The sequence below is a fragment of the Euleptes europaea genome, chromosome 14, assembly GCF_029931775.1.
Source record: "Euleptes europaea isolate rEulEur1 chromosome 14, rEulEur1.hap1, whole genome shotgun sequence".
Taxonomy (NCBI): domain Eukaryota; kingdom Metazoa; phylum Chordata; class Lepidosauria; order Squamata; family Sphaerodactylidae; genus Euleptes; species Euleptes europaea.
In genome coordinates this window covers 801408-819871 of record NC_079325.1, presented here as the reverse complement: position 1 = coordinate 819871, position 18464 = coordinate 801408, and the positions used below count along the sequence as shown (strand labels likewise).

General features: G+C 54.3%; 1 protein-coding gene across 1 annotated transcript; it reads left to right on the top strand.

The window, feature by feature from the left end:
* Positions 1-524: 524 nt before the first annotated feature.
* Positions 525-18291, top strand: HYOU1 (hypoxia up-regulated 1). The gene is made up of 25 exons (XM_056860829.1): positions 525-582; positions 1584-1677; positions 1971-2049; positions 3581-3735; positions 4418-4494; positions 4650-4831; positions 5345-5460; positions 5682-5865; positions 6156-6290; positions 6709-6791; positions 6902-7034; positions 7163-7350; positions 7727-7865; positions 7954-8014; positions 10086-10168; positions 10417-10596; positions 11484-11692; positions 11797-11884; positions 12428-12550; positions 13035-13168; positions 14225-14309; positions 14634-14880; positions 15107-15190; positions 17166-17294; positions 17387-18291. Exons 1-25 carry the CDS (start codon positions 525-527, stop codon positions 18289-18291), a joined length of 3951 nt encoding a protein of 1316 aa, XP_056716807.1.
* The last annotated feature ends 173 nt before the right edge of the window (positions 18292-18464 follow it).

Sequence of the window (18464 nt, the reverse complement as noted above, 5' to 3'; positions counted from 1 at the left end):
CCGGCTGGGGGGGGGGGGCGGGGCGGGCGGAGGCGGCGGCGCCCCGCCCCTTCCCTCGCTCGGGGCCGGCCGGAGCCGCGACGTGGCCCAATGGCGGGCGAGCGCGGCCGGCGAGCCAATCAGGCCCCGCCGCGTGCGTGCGTGCGTGCGCGCGCTGGAAGAGGCTCCGCCGCGGAAGGACACAGACGCCGGCCGGCCAGCCAGCCAGCCGTTCGTTGAGCGCCTGACCCACGCCCGCAGCGCGCCCGCCCGCCCGCCCGGGGAGCCGGCAGGCCGGTCGGTCTCCGTTGCTCGGCCGCTCCTCCTCTTCTTCTGCATCTTCTTCCGTGGTGGCGGCGGCGGCGGCGGCGGCTCGACCGCTTGCCCGGCACGTGGGGCAGGCAGGCAGGCAGGCAGGCCGGGGTGGGCCGGCCGGAACCGAACCGCCGCCTCTCCGGGCTCAGCGTCCGTTCCCCGCCCGCCGCCGCCGCCGCGGCGCTCGGCTGCTTCCGTCTCTCTCGCTGCTTCCCTCCCTGGGCGGCAGGATGTCCCGCTGGGCCTTGGGCGCCCTGCTCCTGCTGGCCTGCCTGGCCCGCCGCTCAGGTAGGGGGGGCCGGGGGGCCGGGGGGCCGGGGCGCTCTCGCGGCTGCAGCCCGGCGGCGGCGGCGGCTCTCCTCACGCAGCGGGAGTTTTCGCTCCCCCCCCCCCCCAGGCCCATCTCCGCTTGACGCGGCTCCCTTCTGGGGTGCGAGGCTTGGGCGGGCGCGCGCCTCCACCGCGCTCCCCCCGGAAACCACCTTCAGGCGCCCGCCCCCCCCCCCAGACCCGTTTCCCCGCCTGTGGCTGGGGGCCCAGCAGTGGGCAGTGAAGCCCCTCTGGGGGAGGGGGCCCTTTGGAAAACCGTCTCTTCCCTGCCAGTCATCCGTTGGCATTTCTTCTTCACTGGGGAGGGGCCCTGGCTCAGTGGCAGAGCCTCTGCCTGGCATGCAGAAGGGCCCAGGTTTAATCCCCAGGGGCATCTCCAGTTAAAGGGACCAGGCAGGTAGGTGATGGGAAAGACCCTCTTCTGCCTGAGACCCTGGAGAGCTGCTGCCGGTCTGAGTAGACAAGGCTGACTTCGATAGACCAGGGGTCTGATTCAGTACAAGGCAGCTTCAAGTGTTCATGTATATGTTGATCAAGTAAAATGTGTCCTGATGCTCACTGGAGTGAGTTTCTTAGAATCTTAGGTAGGTTAGAGGGAGAAACAGGGAAGGCGGCCAGAGGCTGGAACAAAGCCTCCAGGTTAAGGCTGGCGTTTGTCGTCTGACATCGTGCTGGCCATTTGCGTAGCATTGATTCTGAATATATCTGGTTCTAGGTTGGTGCATGGCTTGGAATCCTGGCTTGAGGCAAACTAGAAAGCTGCTTGAATAACTAAATCCAATGAGATTATGTTTTGGGTGATGCTCTTGTGACTGGCCAGTGAAACAGATTTCCAGAATCTGGAAATGCTTTTCAGACACAGGAGGAAGGGTGGGGGGGGGCAGTTATTGTCTTGGAGTTGTAGACCCCTGATCTCCTTTGGACCAAGTGTATTTGACACTGTTCTTTTCATGTGGCAGATTCGCTGGCTGTGATGTCAGTGGACCTGGGCAGCGAGTCCATGAAGATCGCCATTGTCAAGCCAGGGGTTCCAATGGAAATTGTTTTAAACAAGTAAGTGGGCTGGATGCGTCTTTGTAATTGGTAATCAGTTTAAACTCCTCAGACTGTCAGGACTCCTGGTGTCAGACCGCTAAGAAGTAATAGCCTCACCACCTGGTGGCTAATCTGTAAACAGAGGCTTCAGGTCCTAATGCGGTTTCATTCACTACCTGGTGATGCAGCTGCCAGGTGCTGGGAGGTTCTTCTCAAGTTGCTGCACAGGCTCTAGAACTGAAGCCCAACACTGAAAAACAGTTCCTAGCACACAAGGAAAGATGTCTGTTTAATTTATCTTCTTGCTTTAGAGAATCTCGGAGGAAAACACCGGTGGCCGTGTCCCTAAAGGAGAACGAGCGCCTCTTTGGTGATAGTGCTGTGGGAATGGTGAGCCTGGCGATTCCACTGCTCCTTTTTCTCAGGATGATGCTGAAATGGGCCCAGATACAGACTCTCCTTTCCCCTGCCCCTCTCCTCACATCTGATTTCTGTGGCATCGCAGACAGGCTATGCTGCCTTGGCATGTACACTTTGATTTTAGCCATGTGAGAGGTAGAAAAAAATGAAACTGGAAATTGCAAAACAAAATACGCAAAAGCATATTATTTGGGCCAAAGCACTCTCACACTGGAAATGCTGGACTTTGTAATAATATTTTCTTGATAAAGACGTTACAGCGTACTAATTGTTGCTGAAATTATTTGCTTGTAAATGAAGTATTCTTAAAAATACCGTATATGTCAACAATGTACATTAGAGTTTTCATTAGCTAATGCTGCATGCGTAATAATCTTCATACCTCACAGTTTTTTTTTCATTCTGCCCCCAAATTTTGCAATTTTTCCATTGGAAGGTTGAAAACGTCCCCAGATTTTTTGAGGGTACACATTTTGAGTGAAGAAAAGCCTTGCCTTAAGAATCATTTTGCTTATTCTTAAAAAGAGAGAGTATTTTTTTGGAGCTTTTTCCCCCTCCAGTGGTCCCCATCACAAAATTGGGGGAAAGTCCTTATTTAGGGTGTGTGTGTCAAGTGCCGTGAAGTCATTTCTGGCTCATGGCAAACCCTCTGAATCAGCGTCCTCCAAAATGTCCTGTCATTAACAGCCTTGCTCAGGTCTTGACTGAGGGCTATGGCTTCCTTTAAAGAGTCAATCCATCTCATGTTGGGTCTTCCATCTTTTCCTGCTGTCTTCAACTTTTCCTAGCATTATTGGCTTTTTCAGTGAGTGTTCTTTTATAATGTGACCAAAGTACAATAGCCTCAGTTTAGTCATTCCAGGGGCAGTTCAGGCTTGATTTGATCTAGAAACCCACGTCTTTTGTGCGGTCCACAATATCCGTAAAACTCCCCCCCCCCACACACCACATTTCAAAGGTTTCTTCAATGTTCAACTTTCACACCCATACATAGTATGGCATGAATTAACTTGACTTTGGTCACCAGCAACGCATCATTGTACTTAAGAATATTTTCTAGTTTCTTCATGGCTGCCCTTCCCAGTCTCAGTCACTTTCTGATTTCATGGTTGCAATATCCCTTTGGGGGGAGGGGTGAAAAATATTTCCCTCTCCAATTTTATTCCGGAACACTCTTATCTTTTAATGGAGTGGGGTGCTTTCATTTCTGGCAGCTCAGTTTTGGAACGCGCACATCAACAAGTCTTTCGGTGTGCACGTTTTGACTTTTAGCATCGCCTTTCCTCAAGTGCTGCTGTGCTCAGTGTATTTACTATCTGAAACGAGTTAATTGTTGAGGATTCATAGCCTTGGTTTCTAAGCTATGTTGCAAATTGCACGTAAGGAGGAAGGGCAGTTAAGAGGTGCCACCTTAGCATGTATAAACGAGAAGGACTTGGCAATCGGTTGCTGCTTCTTGGGGATTTCCACTCGTGACCAGACTTTCCCCCCCTCCACACAGTCCATCAAGACTCCCAAAGCGGCTTTCCGGTATTTCCAGGATCTCCTGGGCAAGCACATAGATAACCCCCAGGTGGCACTGTACCAGTCGCGGTTTCCAGAGCATGAGTTGGTGAAGGATTCCCGGAGGGCCACGGTCTCCTTCAGGCTGTCAGAGTGAGTGACGGCTTGGGGCTGGAGTGGGCCACGTGGAGTAGATCGGGAGGGGGGGCCGTGGGCCTCTTTCCAACATGGCACTAAGGGTGCTTCTGCAGGAGCTGGGTGGTTCAGCAGCTGGGGTCAGCCTCAGCTTCTGAGGCTTGGGTGTGTTTGCCTGGCTGCAGCGAAGAGCAGGGAAGGCTCCCCCTGCTGTGAGAGAGGCGGCTCTGCTCTAAGATGCTCCCACCCCACCCCCGCAGGCCACAGAGCTGAAGTACAGAAAACATAGAGCAGACCAGGAAGTGTGGGGACTGTTGAGCGTGAACACATCACTGGGGGGGTGGGCAGGGCTGTGCTAGGGATTTTTTTTGTGGCAAAAACCAGCTGGCCTGTCGAGTGCCACACTCAGAGGATGGGGACCTGCGGGGAGGGGGGTCCCACTTCCATTCCCAGCCATCTCTAAAGGAGTGCCCCCTGCCACAGGTTGGGCTGTCTCTGTCCCCACGCAACTACTGCTGCTGGTGTTGAGTTGCATTATGTTTCTTATGGGAGGGATTCAGCTCCTGCACAATTGCTGTGACTGTTTTTAGGTTTGGCTTGCAAGCACGCTGAGCTCCCGCCAGTCATCCTAGATGGGATCCAGAAGGTGCTTTTTAGAGTTGCTAGTGCCGGATTTTACCCTCCTTGTTCTTCCTTGCAGCAAAATCCAGTATTCTCCGGAAGAGGTCCTGGGCATGGTCCTGAACTACTCTCGCTCCCTGGCAGAGGAGTTTGCAGGTTTGAAATGACTGCCTGTTGTCAGGGCACAAAACGTGTCTTCAGTTTCTGGGGGAGGGACAGAGATGAGGTGAAAACGAAGTGTAAAGTCCGTCTGGGTTCATAGCCAAGTAAAGAAAACACAAAGCAGGAGGTGCCTTCTGCTCTTCTTGCAGAACAGCCCCTCAAGGATGCAGTCATCACAGTCCCTGCTTACTTCAACCAGGCAGAGAGGAGGGCCATCCTGCATGCAGCAAAGATGGCAGATCTTAAGGTTCTGCAGCTCATCAACGACAACACGGCCGTGGCTTTGAACTACGGCGTATTTCGAAGGAAGGACATCAATGCTACGGCCCAGGTGCGTCTGGGTGGAGGGAGAGGATCGCAGTACCCCTGCAGAGCGAAGGGAAGGCTGTTCATTGCAGAGCTGGTGGGGCGTAGTGATTAGAGTGTTAACGTTAGGACCTGCGAGACCCATGTCCTAATCTCCACTCTGGCATGAAAGCTTTTTGGGGGATCTTGGGACAGTCACAAACACTCTTGGCTTAACCTACCTCTCAGGGTTCTGAGGATAAAACAGAGAAGCAAAAAATGGAAGCCACTTGGTATCCTCATTGAGGAGAAAGGTCTGGGTATAAAGAAAGTGAATAAATGTATGTGCTGGGTTGCTTGGCCGTGCCACCCTCCTTTGTCAAGGAAGAGGGGCGGCTCTGCCTAGTCCAGTTCTGAGAAAAAGGGACCGTAAGAGCCCAAAGAGCTGGCCGCTCCAACCCCACAACAAGCATCCCACTTGGACCTGCTGTAGACAAAACCACAGGGATAGATCTGCGCTGTTTGTTCCGTTTTGTTAGCCTCTGTTCTTTGTTTCCAGAACATCATGTTCTACGATATGGGCGCTGGCAGCACCGTGTGCACCATTGTGACCTACCAAACCGTGAAGACCAAGGATTCGGGGACGCAGCCTCAGCTGCAGATCCTGGGTGTTGGGTAAGAGTTCTGCCTTTGGTGTTAGATCTGTTGGAAAATTAAAAGGGAGGCAGCTTGTGAAGTGGTGCCTCTCTCAGCCTAGGTCAGAAGGATTCTTGCACAGTGTGAGGTTAGGAGGTGTTCAGAAAGCCAAGGAGTGGGGGCAGGGGAGAAATGCCAGGCTTCACCCCGTGTCAGTGAGCAACTGGTGGTTGCTGAGTGGAGCTCCTGCCTCCTGCTAGATTTGATCGCACACTCGGCGGGCTGGAAATGGAGCTGCGCCTTCGTGACCACCTGGCCACGCAGTTCAACAAACAGCACCCTTCCAAGGACGTCCGACAAAACCTCCGGGCCATGGCTAAGCTGTTGAAGGAAGCCAATCGCCTGAAGACTGTGCTGAGTGCCAACGCTGACCACATGGCCCAGGTAGCTGCCCTTCAGGACCATGTGTGTGTGGGTTGCTCAGCGTGGTCAAGAACTTGACACTCTGGACTGCACCAGTCCCTGCTAGCATAGGTAACCTCTGCAGTCCCAAATGCTGGATCGGGTAGCATTTGGCCCCTTCTCGCATTGCTAACATTCATGTTTCATCATGAAAAGGAAGGCTTAACAGCAGAGCTCCCGCACCCCTTTTCTTGGAGAGATATGGAGCAAACGTGTGTGGGAAGCACCATCTGACAGGGTGCTCTGGCCTTCTCTGCCCCCCCCCTTTCCAGATTGAGGGCCTGCTGGATGACATTGACTTCAAGGCCAAGGTTTCCCGGCAGGAGTTTGAGGACCTGTGTTCTGATATGTTCCAGCGGGTTGCAGGGCCTGTGCATCAGGCGCTCCACAGTGCCGGGATGAGTCTGGTAGGTGCCGGCGGGCCTTGGTGGGGGAAAGTGCCATCCAGTCGCAGCTCACTTAGGGTGCCCCCCTCAAGGGGTTTTCAAGCCAAGAGATGTTCAGAGGTGGTTTGCCATTGCCTTTCTCTGCATAGCAACCCTGGATTTCCTTGGTGGTCTCCCATCTAAGCACTAACCAGGGCCGACCCTGCTTAGCTTCCGATATCTCGGGCTAGCCTGGGTCATCCAGGTCAAGGCAAGAGGTATTCAGAGGGGGTTTTATCCATTGCCTGCCTCTGCATAGCAACCCTGGATTTCCTCGGTGGTCTCCCATCCAAGTACTAACCAGGGTCAACCCCACTTAGTTTCCATATTCTGAGGACATTGGGCTGTCAAGGTCTGGGCCTCGGGCACTGGGATTTCCAATCTTTCTCCAAATTTCCAGAATGAAATTGACCAAGTGATCCTAGTTGGAGGTGCCACTCGAGTGCCGAAGGTTCAAGAAATTCTACTAAAAGTTGTGGGCAAGTAAGTGCCAGGCAGATCTTTCGTCCTTCCCCCCACCCCACCCCCATACGCACACACCTTTCTGGTCAAATCAGGGTGGAACTGAATGTGCTTTCTGTTGCCCGACTCAGGGATGAGCTAGGGAAGAACATCAATGCCGACGAAGCAGCTGCAATGGGGGCGGTCTACCAAGCGGCCGCGCTGAGCAAGGCCTTCAAAGTGAAGCCGTTCCTCATCCGGGACGCTGCTATTTTCCCCATCCAGGTGAGTGGTGGCATGGATTGCCTAGGGTGGGTGCAGGGGGACATGACACGGGCGGGGAGGAGGCGCAGCTCCCGTGGAAGTTGGGTTTGCAAGAGAACTGGCTGCATCTTGTCTCCTCCGTTTCCCAGGTTGAGTTCACCCGAGAGGTAGAAGAGGAGGATAAATCCAAGAGCCTGAAACACAACCGGAGGATTCTGTTCCAGCGCACGGCTCCCTATCCTCAGCGCAAGGTCATCACCTTCAATCGCTACACGGATGACTTTGAGTTCCATGTCAACTATGCAGACATGGGCTTCCTGAGCGAAAGCGACCTGCGGTGAGTGAGGGCTTTTGGGGCCAGCAGATGCCCCCCCCCCAGTGGACCCCCATGTTGCGATTGCTGCTGCCAATGGAGCTTGCGGTGTCTGTGTCTGGGAGTGGTTTCCTCTGAAAGGGGGTGGCAAAGGGATTGAGCTGGTAAAAGAATGTGGGCTGACCGGGTGCTGCCTCCGAGCCAGCAGAGCTCTCTGGACAGTGAGAGCTGAGCAGCATTTTCCAGGCTCCTTCTGGAGAACTTGGCTTGTTCTCACATTCGAGGACCAGCCATCCTTGCGGGTTTGCTGGCTGCTGTGTTGCCCCACCATGGAGATGGTGCAGGGGGTGATGTAGCTGCTTAGGCAGCCCCATTATGGCTCTTGGGTTGGTCTTTGCAGGATGTTTGGGTCCTTGAATCTCACCACAGTGAGGCTGCGAGGCGTGGGTGAGAGCTTCAGGAAGCACACGGACTACGAGTCCAAAGGCATTAAGGCACACTTCAACATGGACGAGAGCGGCGTGCTGAGCCTCGACCGCGTGAGTGCCGCCTCTTGCAATGGGGCCTCTGGGTCTTTCCTGTGAGTCTTTCCTGCCCCATCTCAGTGCTCGGTGTGTTGCCTTCCAGGTGGAATCCGTGTTTGAGACGGTGGTGGAGGACAAGCCGGAGGAGGAGTCCACGCTCACAAGTAAGACCTTCAGGCTGCAGCTGCATCTTGTGCGGCCGGTGATGCAACTCCATTCTCAGCATCACATTTAGTTGCTGTGGGTGAGAGAGGAGGAGAACTCCCCTCCCCATTTTGTTGTCTCATAGCTTTTCAGTTAAGCAAGATGTGGCTTCAAGCGCTGTTTTGTTTGGGCTGCCATCCTCCGCCCTCAAAGTCTGTCCGTTGTTCATGTGAGCAGGAGCAGCGCTTCCTCAGTAGCTGTAGTGATACAGCAGTTGGGCAGGGATGGCTTGTCCTGTTCTCCTCCTTGCCAGCTGCCAAGAGAGGTGCCCCCGGGCATTGCATCCCTTGCTCCAGAGAAATGATTTGGGTAACAGACAGACAGCTACATTTTGTTTGTTTACAGTTTACTAAATTTATATGTACTGTTTCTTAACTGTTGTTTCTCAAGCGGGCTACAACATAAAATCTCTAAATTAAAAGCTACTTTTAAGAAAAGGCCCAGCAATAGCAGGGTACTACTTCAAACCTAGTTTGACAAAACAGCACCATTTTCTCCTGTCTCCTATAGGCGCAAGCGTAGCATAGCAACCAAGAAAGCCAGCAGCGGTCAGGAACGTCCTCACTAACTCAGCAACTCTTAAGCCAGTCTGTTCAGAAGGAAGTCCCATTTTATTCAAGAGGGGGGTGTCTTTCTCTCAAGACGGTGCATTAGGCTGGCAGTCTTTGTGACATTCAGGGAAGCCACACTCACATCCCGTATGGGGATAGCGCTGGCCTATCACACAGGACTATTGTAAGCACTGCAGCAAGATTATCTGTATGCAGAGTACTTGGAACACAGAGCAATATAAATGCAAGTTATGATCGTATTAATAGCACTAATGTTATCTCTCAAGGGAAGCAAACATTGAGGCCAAGTGGGCTGCAGAGGAGATATTGCCCAGCCCTGGGGCAGTTGCTGAAAAGGCCCTGCTCCGCACCCACAAAAGACGGCGCTTTAAAAGCAGGGCCTCACTCACCATCTTAACATGTGGGAGGATTCAGATGGGGAAAGATGCTCCTTACAATACTCCAGATCAAAGCGATTTAGTTTCCAAGGTCAAAACCAGCAACTGAGAAGCATACCCACAATCACTGTTGTAACAGGTGCTTCACGCTCTCTTTGGCTGAACAGCAACATTTAAAAATAGTGAGTGTTTCTGGACAGTCTTCAAGGGCAGCTCCACAAACATGACAACTAATGTAGAAGCCGCATTAGAAGTGTGAACAGCAGGGGCCGAGCCTCTCTGTTCCAGCAGAAGGCACAGCCGCCGCGCCGGCTATACTCACAAAAGGCACTCTGAACCCCTCCCACTACAAACCAGACCTTTCCGAGGGAGCGTGGACTCATCCTGCCTAGGTATTTCCCCCACTGGGCTCTGTGCCCTCCACCATCCTCTTTCTGGACCCAGCTTTGATCTGTTCACCATCACCCACTCAGTGACTGATTCCAGGCACCTATTCAGGGCCTCCAGCGCTTTGCCTGAACCCACTGAACCAAGGAACAGCCGGGTAACGCCAGCGTACAGCTGGCACCACATTCCACAGCTCCAAAGGCAGCCTCTCCCAGTTGGCGCGCCTGGCAGCACAGGAGACAAGCTCTCTGGCCCAGACTGCTTGGGGAGGCTCTGGAGTCTCTCCTGGGGCTGGGGCCGGGGGTGACACCCCCTGTCATGCTTATGGTGTTGCTGAACATGCAGCAGAGCAGATCAAGGTAGTGTCTCATTCCAAAGTTCTAGGTGCTGCTTCACCACCTCCAGATGAGATGAAAGAAGTGCAGTGAATGCTTTTGAATGGAATCCTTTGCCAGGCTAGAAAAATGTCAGTGACTGTTGCCTCATTCAAGGCAGCAGTGATGCCATTCTTTGTGGAAGGCATGATTTTAAGTGTGTTTGTGCGTCTCCTGGAGAAAACTGCCAATAAGTGCAATTAAAGTGGCAAATAACTAGCTGTGTCCAAAAGCACCTGAGGCTGTTTAGTTTCTGAACAACGTGCACGTGTGTTGTCGGGCTCTTCTGGTGCACCTGAACCTTGTCTTTCTTTTGGGCAGAGCTTGGGAACACCATCTCTAGCCTCTTTGGAGGAGGCAGTGCTGTGCCAGAAGCCCCTGAAAACCAGACGGAGACTGTTCAGGTGAGTGCGGTGCTGCTGGCTAAGTGGATGGGATGGGGGAGACCCCTGGGTCCTGCTGCAAGAATTCCCTGCCTTCCCAATCAACCCCGGGTGGGCTCTGTCAAGCCCTCGTGTGGAGCCAGCAGGAGCCCTGGGGGCGGGTGGCTTTAACACCGGTGTGGTTGTCTTGGCTCTGCCTGACTGGAAAAGCTTTGCTGTGCTAAGTCCACGCACCTCACCCGAGGGTGCCCTTACCCCTGCCTGCCCAGGAGGAGGAGGAGAGCCAAGCAGAGTCAGGAAAGGAGGACCAGAAGGACGATGCTGGGGCTGCTGGTGAAGAGGTCAAGCAGCAGGCGCCGACACCATCTCCAGCTCAGGAGAAAGCGGCTACAGATGCTTCTGCTGGAGAGGATCAAGAAGAGGATGCAGGCGGGAAGTCCGACTCCCAGGTGAACTTGAAATGAGGAGCCCTGGAGTGGTGCTTTGTTTCAGTGAAGCGTGGGGCTAAAGGGGGCACTGAAAGCTCTCCACGCTAGGATGGAGGCATGCAAGGAAGGGTGGGAGAGTTGCTTTTCAGATTGCAATGTCTTAGTCCGTAGAACAGCTAGTTCATTTTCAGATTTTTTTTGGGGGGGGGGGATGCGCTTTCGAGAGTCAAAGCTCCCCTTGTCAGATATGAGCTTTGACTCTCAATGGCGCACATACTCGGAGAATCTCATTGGACTCTTAAGGTGCTGCTGAACTCAAATCTAGATCTTCTACTGCAGACCAATGTGGCCACCCTCTGAAATTATCAGCTGAAGAGCTACTGTGTGCCACACACTGAGTCCTTTGTGGCTGGAGGGTTTGTCTCATGTCCAACAGTTGTCTGAGCCGGCTCTGCAGGAGAGATCTGGCTTTTAAAAATCCCTTGCTGTTGTGTACAGTCTCAAAGAAGCAAGCTGGACACGCATGGCTCTGCTAATTAAGGGCACCTTCTGAAATGTGGCCTACCAGTTGATCTTGCTAAAGCCTAACTAAAAAATGTTTAAAGTACACCCTGTGAAGCTCTTGCCTGCAAACAGAGCCAGGGTGGTGTGTAGTGGTTAAGAGCAGCTCTAATCTGGAGAACCGAGTTTGATTTCCCACTCCTCCACATGGAGCCTGCTGGGTGACCTTGGGCCAGTCACAGTTCTCTCCAAACTGTCTTAGCCCCACCTACCTTGCAAGGTGCCTGTTGTGGGGAGAGGAAGGCAATTGTAAGCCGGTTTGAGATTCCTTATGATAGAGAAAAGTGGGGTATAAAAACCAGCTCCTCCAAACAGCATCTGTTCATCCTGAAATCTGTCCTCTCCAGGAAGCCAAGGAGAAGGCCGGATCTGGGAAGGCAGAGGAGCCTGCCAAGAGTCCTGGGGGTGACGGCGCCAAAGCACAGGAGGAAGAAGAAGAAGAGAAAAAGCTGAAGCCTCCGAAGAAACAGAAGCTAGTGGAAGAGATCACGGTGGAACTAGATGTGAATGACATACCTGAACTTCTGCCAGAAGAACTGCAGGACTCCATCAGCAAGTGGGTTTGGGTGAATCTTCTTGGCACCCTTTGCCCCCTCGCCTGTCAGTTGAGACGGGTGCACACAGGGTCCTTTTGAGACCTGGGTGCTTTTGCCATCGTAGGTTGCAAGACCTGACTGCGAGAGACCTTGAGAAGCAGGAGCGGGAGAGGTCAGCCAACAGCCTGGAGGCCTTCATCTTTGAGACCCAGGTAGGGGGGGGGGCATAGGGCGGGGGTGGCCTCCGATGGTTCTGGTCTTGAGATCCCTGCTAGTCCTGCTTCTCCTCCTTTGGTCGGTGCTTTCCTCACACGCAGGCCCACTCTCCGTTTCCCCTCCCCCAATCACCATCTCGCCCATTTTTCTTACCTCCCAGCCAGTTTTTAAAATCTTGGGTAGCATCTTGGGCAAACCAGGATGTCAGCTGGGGGTGGGGGAGTGACACATGCACATGTGCAGGTATCATTCTTTATGGGTGTGAGGGGGTTAATACACAGACTTTCTTTACAGTTTTCAGATTTTTCTGCAAATCTGGAGATGCCCCCAGGTTGACACCCGTGCGGGGCCCCATTGTATAGATTACTTGGAGCCCTCTTAGAAGGCCACTGGGAGAAGCAGGGATTGCTCTGCTTTCTTTGGTCAGGCTCATTACATCAGGAAGAGCCAAGGCTGTGTCTTGGAAACCTGGAGAGCCCCGGAGAGCCTGCTCTGCCTTCACTTTGGAGAGCTGACTGACCCTCCACATCTCTTTCCAGGACAAACTCTACCAGGAGGAGTACCAGGTGGTTTCGTCCGACAAAGAGAGAGAAGGAATTCTCCAGAAGCTCAGCGAAGCCTCCAGCTGGATGGAAGAAGAAGGCTTTGCAGCCACCACAAAGGTTCGGGCCCTTCCAGAGGGTCCAGGGAGGCCTCCTGGTGCTGTGGGCAGCTGTCTTGTGCCCACCCACCCCTTTTGGCCTGCTCTGCTCTTACTGTCTTCTGTGACTGTGGCCCTCCGACATTCGCTACCGGGGCTGCCTTGCCTGGAGGCGCCTAGAACTCCTCGCATAGCAAGCATGTGCGCTTCTGCTGAGTGCTGCTTGAAGTCCTGCACAGTGCACCTCCTGGGGATTATCCTGATTCCAGAAGTTGCATTTCTTGCTCAAGGGGCTTGTATTTTTTTTCAAACAGGGCCAAGAGGTGGGGCAAGGAGCTGTTCAGTTGCTGTGGCCGTCCCTAGCAGTGCGGCCACCCCCTCCCTGACACTAACTGAGCTCTCATGGCTCAGCCCTTCCTGAGGACTGCCGCTGGCTTAACCCCCTCCTGGCTGATGTTTGTTCCACACCCGTTTGGTAAAGGTTTCATTTCTGCTCCAATTCACAGGAACTGAAGGAGAGGCTCCTGGAGCTGAAGAAGTTGTGCCGGGGCCTTTTCTTCCGAGTGGAGGAGAGGCGGAAGTGGCCGGAGCGCCTGGGCGCCCTGGAGAGTTTGCTCAATCACTCCACCATCTTCCTCAAGTACGAGTGCCTTTGGTTTCCACGGGCTGGGGGGAGAACTGCAGTTCCTTAAAGTTCTCTGCTGCAGGAAGTTCCCAGGAGAACCTAGAATTTGGCATTCTTATTGCAGGGTTCTAGCCTGAGCATGGTGGTATTGCACAGGTCTCTGTGCTCGTAGAAAGAAACCAAAGAGAGGAAAGGAAGGGCGGGTGTGTGGCTGGGTCTCTGTGCCCTGTGGGGAGCTGTGGTTGTTCAGGTGAAGTAACTTGGGCAGAATTAAGGTCAAACTGCTTGGTGTGTTTTTCTGCTCTGCTTGAACAACGGTTTGGATTTCATGTAGAAATTGGGGGCTTGGTTCCCTGTCTGAGCTTAACAGGAAAGCCCAGATACGCTGAACATCTCCTGCCTTACTGGGTGAGAACGAGTATGATGCTGTAGCGAAGACTGCAAAGACCAGCTTCAAATCTCTACTTTACTGTAAATCTTACTGGGTGGTTCTTGCAGGTTCCGCACCTCACTTTCACCCCCCAGAGCTGTCAGGATGAAACAGAGGAGGGAGAGCCGTGGGTGCTCCCCCAACCTCCTCAGGGGGATAAGGAGGTGACAGGCTGGACTTGGTACTTGAGCTCCTTGAGAGGGTGCTGTCCGGATGTCTCTCCATCCAAAGCCTGCATTGCTTTTCAGTTTGAGTGTTCGCCAGCTGTTCTTTCCCCTTGACAAGTTAAATGTGCAGTTTGACACAGCAGTGCCCAGGTGCTTGTGCATCTGTTGGGATGTTCACGCCACTGTCTGGCCCATGCCTCCAGCCACCTCATCTGACGGAGCTGAAGGAACACCTCACAAAGCGGTCATGGTGGGAGGGAGGCTACAGTGCAGCAGCAGTGTTACGGGAGGGCTGTGGCTCGGGCCGAGCGCCTGCTTTCCTAGCAAGATCAGCCCCTGGCATTCCCCATTGAGTGCACCCACGCAGGAGTCGTCAGCAGAGGCCGTACTCGGTGGGCTTGGCATGAGGCAGTTTCCCGTGCTCGCAGGCTTGAGGGCATGAGGAAATGATCCAGGCTCTTGTTTGCTTTTCAGAGGAGCCAGAATGATTCCGGAGGCTGATCAGATATTCACAGAGGTGGAGCTGAGTACCCTGGAAATGGCTATAAATGTGACAGCGGTAAGGGCTTGTGAGTGATCTCTTCCGTCCTGGGCTACCTTTATGGTTGCACTTCTAGCTTCTTCTTTTGGTCCTCCCCTTTGGTGGCACCATTTAGTTCACGTGTGATCAAAGTTTATAGCCCAGAAGGAACAGCAACAAAGGAAGTGGAAGTGTTGGTGGTCTTGGGCCCCTCCTGCTCCTCCCTCAATGGCCTGAGACGAGGAAGGGTGTGTGCAGGCTCATGCAGGGCGGCCAAATGGGTTGGCACCCAGTCGAGGGCAGTGCTGAAAGTGGCAGGTCTTGCCTGGTGAAGCATTGCCCTGGGTTGGGTTGTCATTTCAGCTGTGGAAGAACGAGACTCTGGCAGAGCAGAGCAAGCTGTCTCCCACGGAGAAGCCCGTCTTGCTCTCCAAAGACATTGAGCTGAAGATCGCTGCTCTGGACAGGGAAGTGCAATACCTCCTCAACAAGGCCAAGTTTCCCAAGCCCAAGCCCAAGAAGAGGGACAATGCTACAAAAACGGAAGCGGGCAAGAACGCCACTGTGCCTCCCGAGGACGAGAAAGTCATTCCTCCAAAGGAGAACCAAGGTGAGCAGGAGCCCCAGAGGGTCCTTGATGTTTCCACCCCACAGTGAGTGGTGGTCTTCAGGAGAGTGCCCCCCCCCCAACTGTTGTATTATATATGATGAAAATGGCTGAAGCCGGGGGTGGGGGGTGGGGAGGTTACTGCACACATCCCAGCAACTCTCCACTTAGGTGCAGCATGATCCAATCTTCCTAACTATGCATCTTTTTTTCCTTCTACCTGGGACAGAGAAACCAGTTGATGCCAGCCCAGCCAAAGAGCCCCCCACACCAGAGAGCTCCATATTAGATGATGAATCAAGACCAGACGCAGGTGAGAGGAGCACACTGAGAAGGGTGGAATTGACAGGTTGTGAGTGGACTTCCTCTTTCTTCCCTGTATTTGAATGGAGTACAGAACTCCTCTCCTCTAGAACCTTGCAGTTCCTGGATTCTGCCTTGAGTAGTGACCTCCATAATGTGGAATAATATACAGCAATGTATCTTCATGAGTTATGTTTGTGCTGTTTTATCCCTGCCCAACGCTCCACCGCTGCCATCCTTGGGGTGCTCTTTGCACAAACCTTCTAGTGTTTTTTTTTAAAGAAACAAAATCTATGAGAATTTGCTTCCTTCCTCCTTATCCCCACAATGATATGGGGTTGTCAAATCCTGTTGTTCAACCAGGCTAGATATAAATAACCGCTGGGGCAGGTTTTCCCTCTGTGGATGCCCGTCTTATCAGCTGAGTTGGTTTCTGCCATTACCCGCTCAAGTCTTTTCTGTGCACCGTGATAGTTCATCGCCCTCTTGTGGCAGTAAATGTTCTTACTGTGTTTGGGCCTCTCCCCTCGCCTTTTCCAGGCATTTTGATTTGAGCCTCTTGCTTCATGTGTTGCACTTATAGATACATATCCTAATTCATTTGCTTCTGTTTTATCACAGACCAACCAACAGAAAAGAATTCAGAAGCAGGAGAAGACACCAGAAGAAATGATGAATTATAACAGTTCAGAAATACCATTTGTCAATGTCTATTTATTTGCAGTTACCTCCCTTGTTTTCTTGAGGGGACCTGGTTGGTGGAACAAGGCAGGCGGAAGATCGAATGCAATAGAGCTGTCCACCTTTCCCCCTTGCTGTTGGGGATTTCCTGGTTGCTAATTTTGGTGTGTGTTGTCTTGTCTCTGTTTCCTGTGTTAAGATTGACACTGAGTTCCCTGCCCCCCCCCCTTTTGCTGTGTTCTGCAGCATTCCTACTGGAATCGCCACTGTCACCATCTGCTGCCTGTCCAACTGTTTTAGGTACTAGTTCCCTGTACCAGGCCTCATCCTGTGAAGAATGGGGTGTGTCAGCTCCATTTAAATGGAAACAACTTGAAAACTCCAGCTTTATGTTAGGGTAGGGTAGTTTATGCAGTTTCTCTGTACAATATAAACTGTAATGAAAGAGCAGTGGAGCCTAAAAGAAGTGGACCCTAGAAACTGACAGTCACAATACAGAACAAAGCCCCTAAATGCCCAGCGATACAAGAGCCAGGGTGGGCATCAAGAAAGTGGCCAAGGAACCCAGCAAGTTTTCGCTCAACCACATAGTTCCTTGTTTTGTCAGCTTGTCCTGCCAAATGTTAGTTTCTTTGGAGTAGCGAGTGAGGCACTTGGTGCGCCAAAGGGCCTTGCTGCACTGGTCATCTGTTTCAAGGGGACTGAGTCACAAGCTCTGCCGGTGCACGCTCTCTGTTTTGCTCTGCAGCCCGGCAGTGGCTCCTTGCCAGTGAGCTCTCCTGGCATTCCTCCTACCTTAGGGAAGTCAGTTCAAGGGCTGTTGGTGTAATGTGGTCACCTTGAGTTTTCCTAACAAACGTCTGCCCTCTTTTGTGCACTGTCAGACTTCAGTATCTCGTTGCATCTCAGCAATAGTCAACTTCACTCCAGACGTTGCAGAGAGTTTAAAGTTTTATTAAGAAAGCAAACGGGTTCAGTAGGTCTATACAAACTTAAGGTCAGAATACAGACGGGGGAAATACTGGTTGTCTTTATAGGGGACGTACAATAGGATTGATTACAGTAATGTCAGAATACAGAAGGCTGAGGTGCAGCGGAGGTGTCTTGGAAGGAAAGGATACAAATTTACAATGAGGTGTTTGCTGGCGATTACCCATTAGACACCTACTTGTGGAATTGACTGGCCCCAGAGGCTTCACAGCGGACCACTGGTGCAGAGCGGGTGAAACAAAGGGCAGGGGGAGGGAAGCGCCACGGAGCCTCGCTGACCTGCACGCCTGTATGCCTTCTGTTGAATGGCTTAGCTTTTGCCTCCTCTTGGAGCCGGACCTCCTCCTCCCTTCAGCCAGTGAGGCCAGGACAGGAGGAGCTGGTCTGCGTGTGGCCCAAGAGAGGCCGGGTGGGGCTTCCGCTTCCAGAAGCACAGGCAAGAGGTTCGTGGACAGCAGTGGTTGCCCAAACTTTCAACCGGTGGGGGGGGGGGGGCCAAACACAGCTTCGCTCCTTTGGGGCGCAGCCTGCCCAGGCATCTCCCTCGAGCCCGGCCGGGGTTTTCTTTCTCCGCTCCTCCTCAACCGGTCAAGGAGCCCCCCGGCCGGCCGCTGCGGCCCCCTCGCTTGTAGGATGGGCTGGGCGGGGGAGCGGGCAAAGGAGGGGCTCTCCTGCCCCCCCCCCCCGCTGGCCCCTCCCTCCCGCTCTGGGCGGCGCCAAGGCGGGCCTCGCGTCTTTCCCGCCGCGCGCGGGCTCAGCGGGTCGGGGGGGCCTTGGGAGCAGCGGGGGGGGGAGGGGGTCTTGCGAAGCACGCGGCCCAACCCGCCCGCTGCAGCCGGGACTCGGTGCGCGGCTGCCCGGGCCCAGGCGCCGCGTGCGTGCGCGGGAGGGGGGCTCCGCTGGCCCCGGCAGGCAGGCAGGCAGGGCGGGCCGTTCCGCCGGCTGCTCCCCCCGGGCCTCTGGGGCCCCTGCAGCGGACGTGTGGCGGGGAAGGGGGCGCTGACCTCCTGGCGGCCCCGAGGCGCGCTCGCTCTTTTTCAAGCCGGCCGCGGCCCCGACCCCAGGCCTCGTCGAGCCGCCGCCGCCGCCGCCTTCTTGCCGCCCGCCCTCCGCCTGGCCTGGCCCGGCCCCCTGGCTCGGGACGGGTGTCCGTGGGGGGGGGGCGCCCGCGCAGGGGTTGCGGCCGGCCGCCCAGGCCCAGGGGAGCAGGGGTTGGTGTCCCCGCCCGCTGCCGCTGCCGGGGCTCAGGGGTCAGGGTGCAGCGGGAGTGAGGAAATCCTTCCACGCGGGGGGGAGGGGGGTGGGCGGGAGACTGATACCAAACAGCCTGTCCGGTTAATCATTCCCCAGGAGGAGGAGGAGGAGGAGGCCCGAGCAAGACAGGCCGCCTGCAAAGCCCCCCCCCCCCCGGGCTCAGCAGAACCCCAGGCAGGCGGGTGAGCGAGCGAGCGAGCGCAGCCCCCTTGCCCCCCAGACAGCTGTGGGCCCCCCTTCCCCCTTTCAGCACCGGCTTCTCTTGGAGCCCCCCCCCCTGCCTCTCTGGTTTGCAAGCGGGCTTGCTGCTCCGACACGCAGGACTTCGGGGAAGGCACGAAGACGCTCCTGCCCCGGGA

What these genes read in the sequence shown, in the direction of transcription:
- HYOU1 (XM_056860829.1), top strand. Translation starts at nt 525, where the DNA reads ATGTCCCGCTGGGCCTTGGGCGCCCTGCTCCTGCTGGCCTGCCTGGCC. An exon ending in CTGCAGATCCTGGGTGTTGG is followed by an intron (nt 5,461 to 5,681) that starts GTAAGAGTTCTG and finishes GCCTCCTGCTAG; the next exon opens with ATTTGATCGCACACTCGGCG. An exon ending in CTGCAGGACTCCATCAGCAA is followed by an intron (nt 11,693 to 11,796) that starts GTGGGTTTGGGT and finishes TTGCCATCGTAG; the next exon opens with GTTGCAAGACCTGACTGCGA.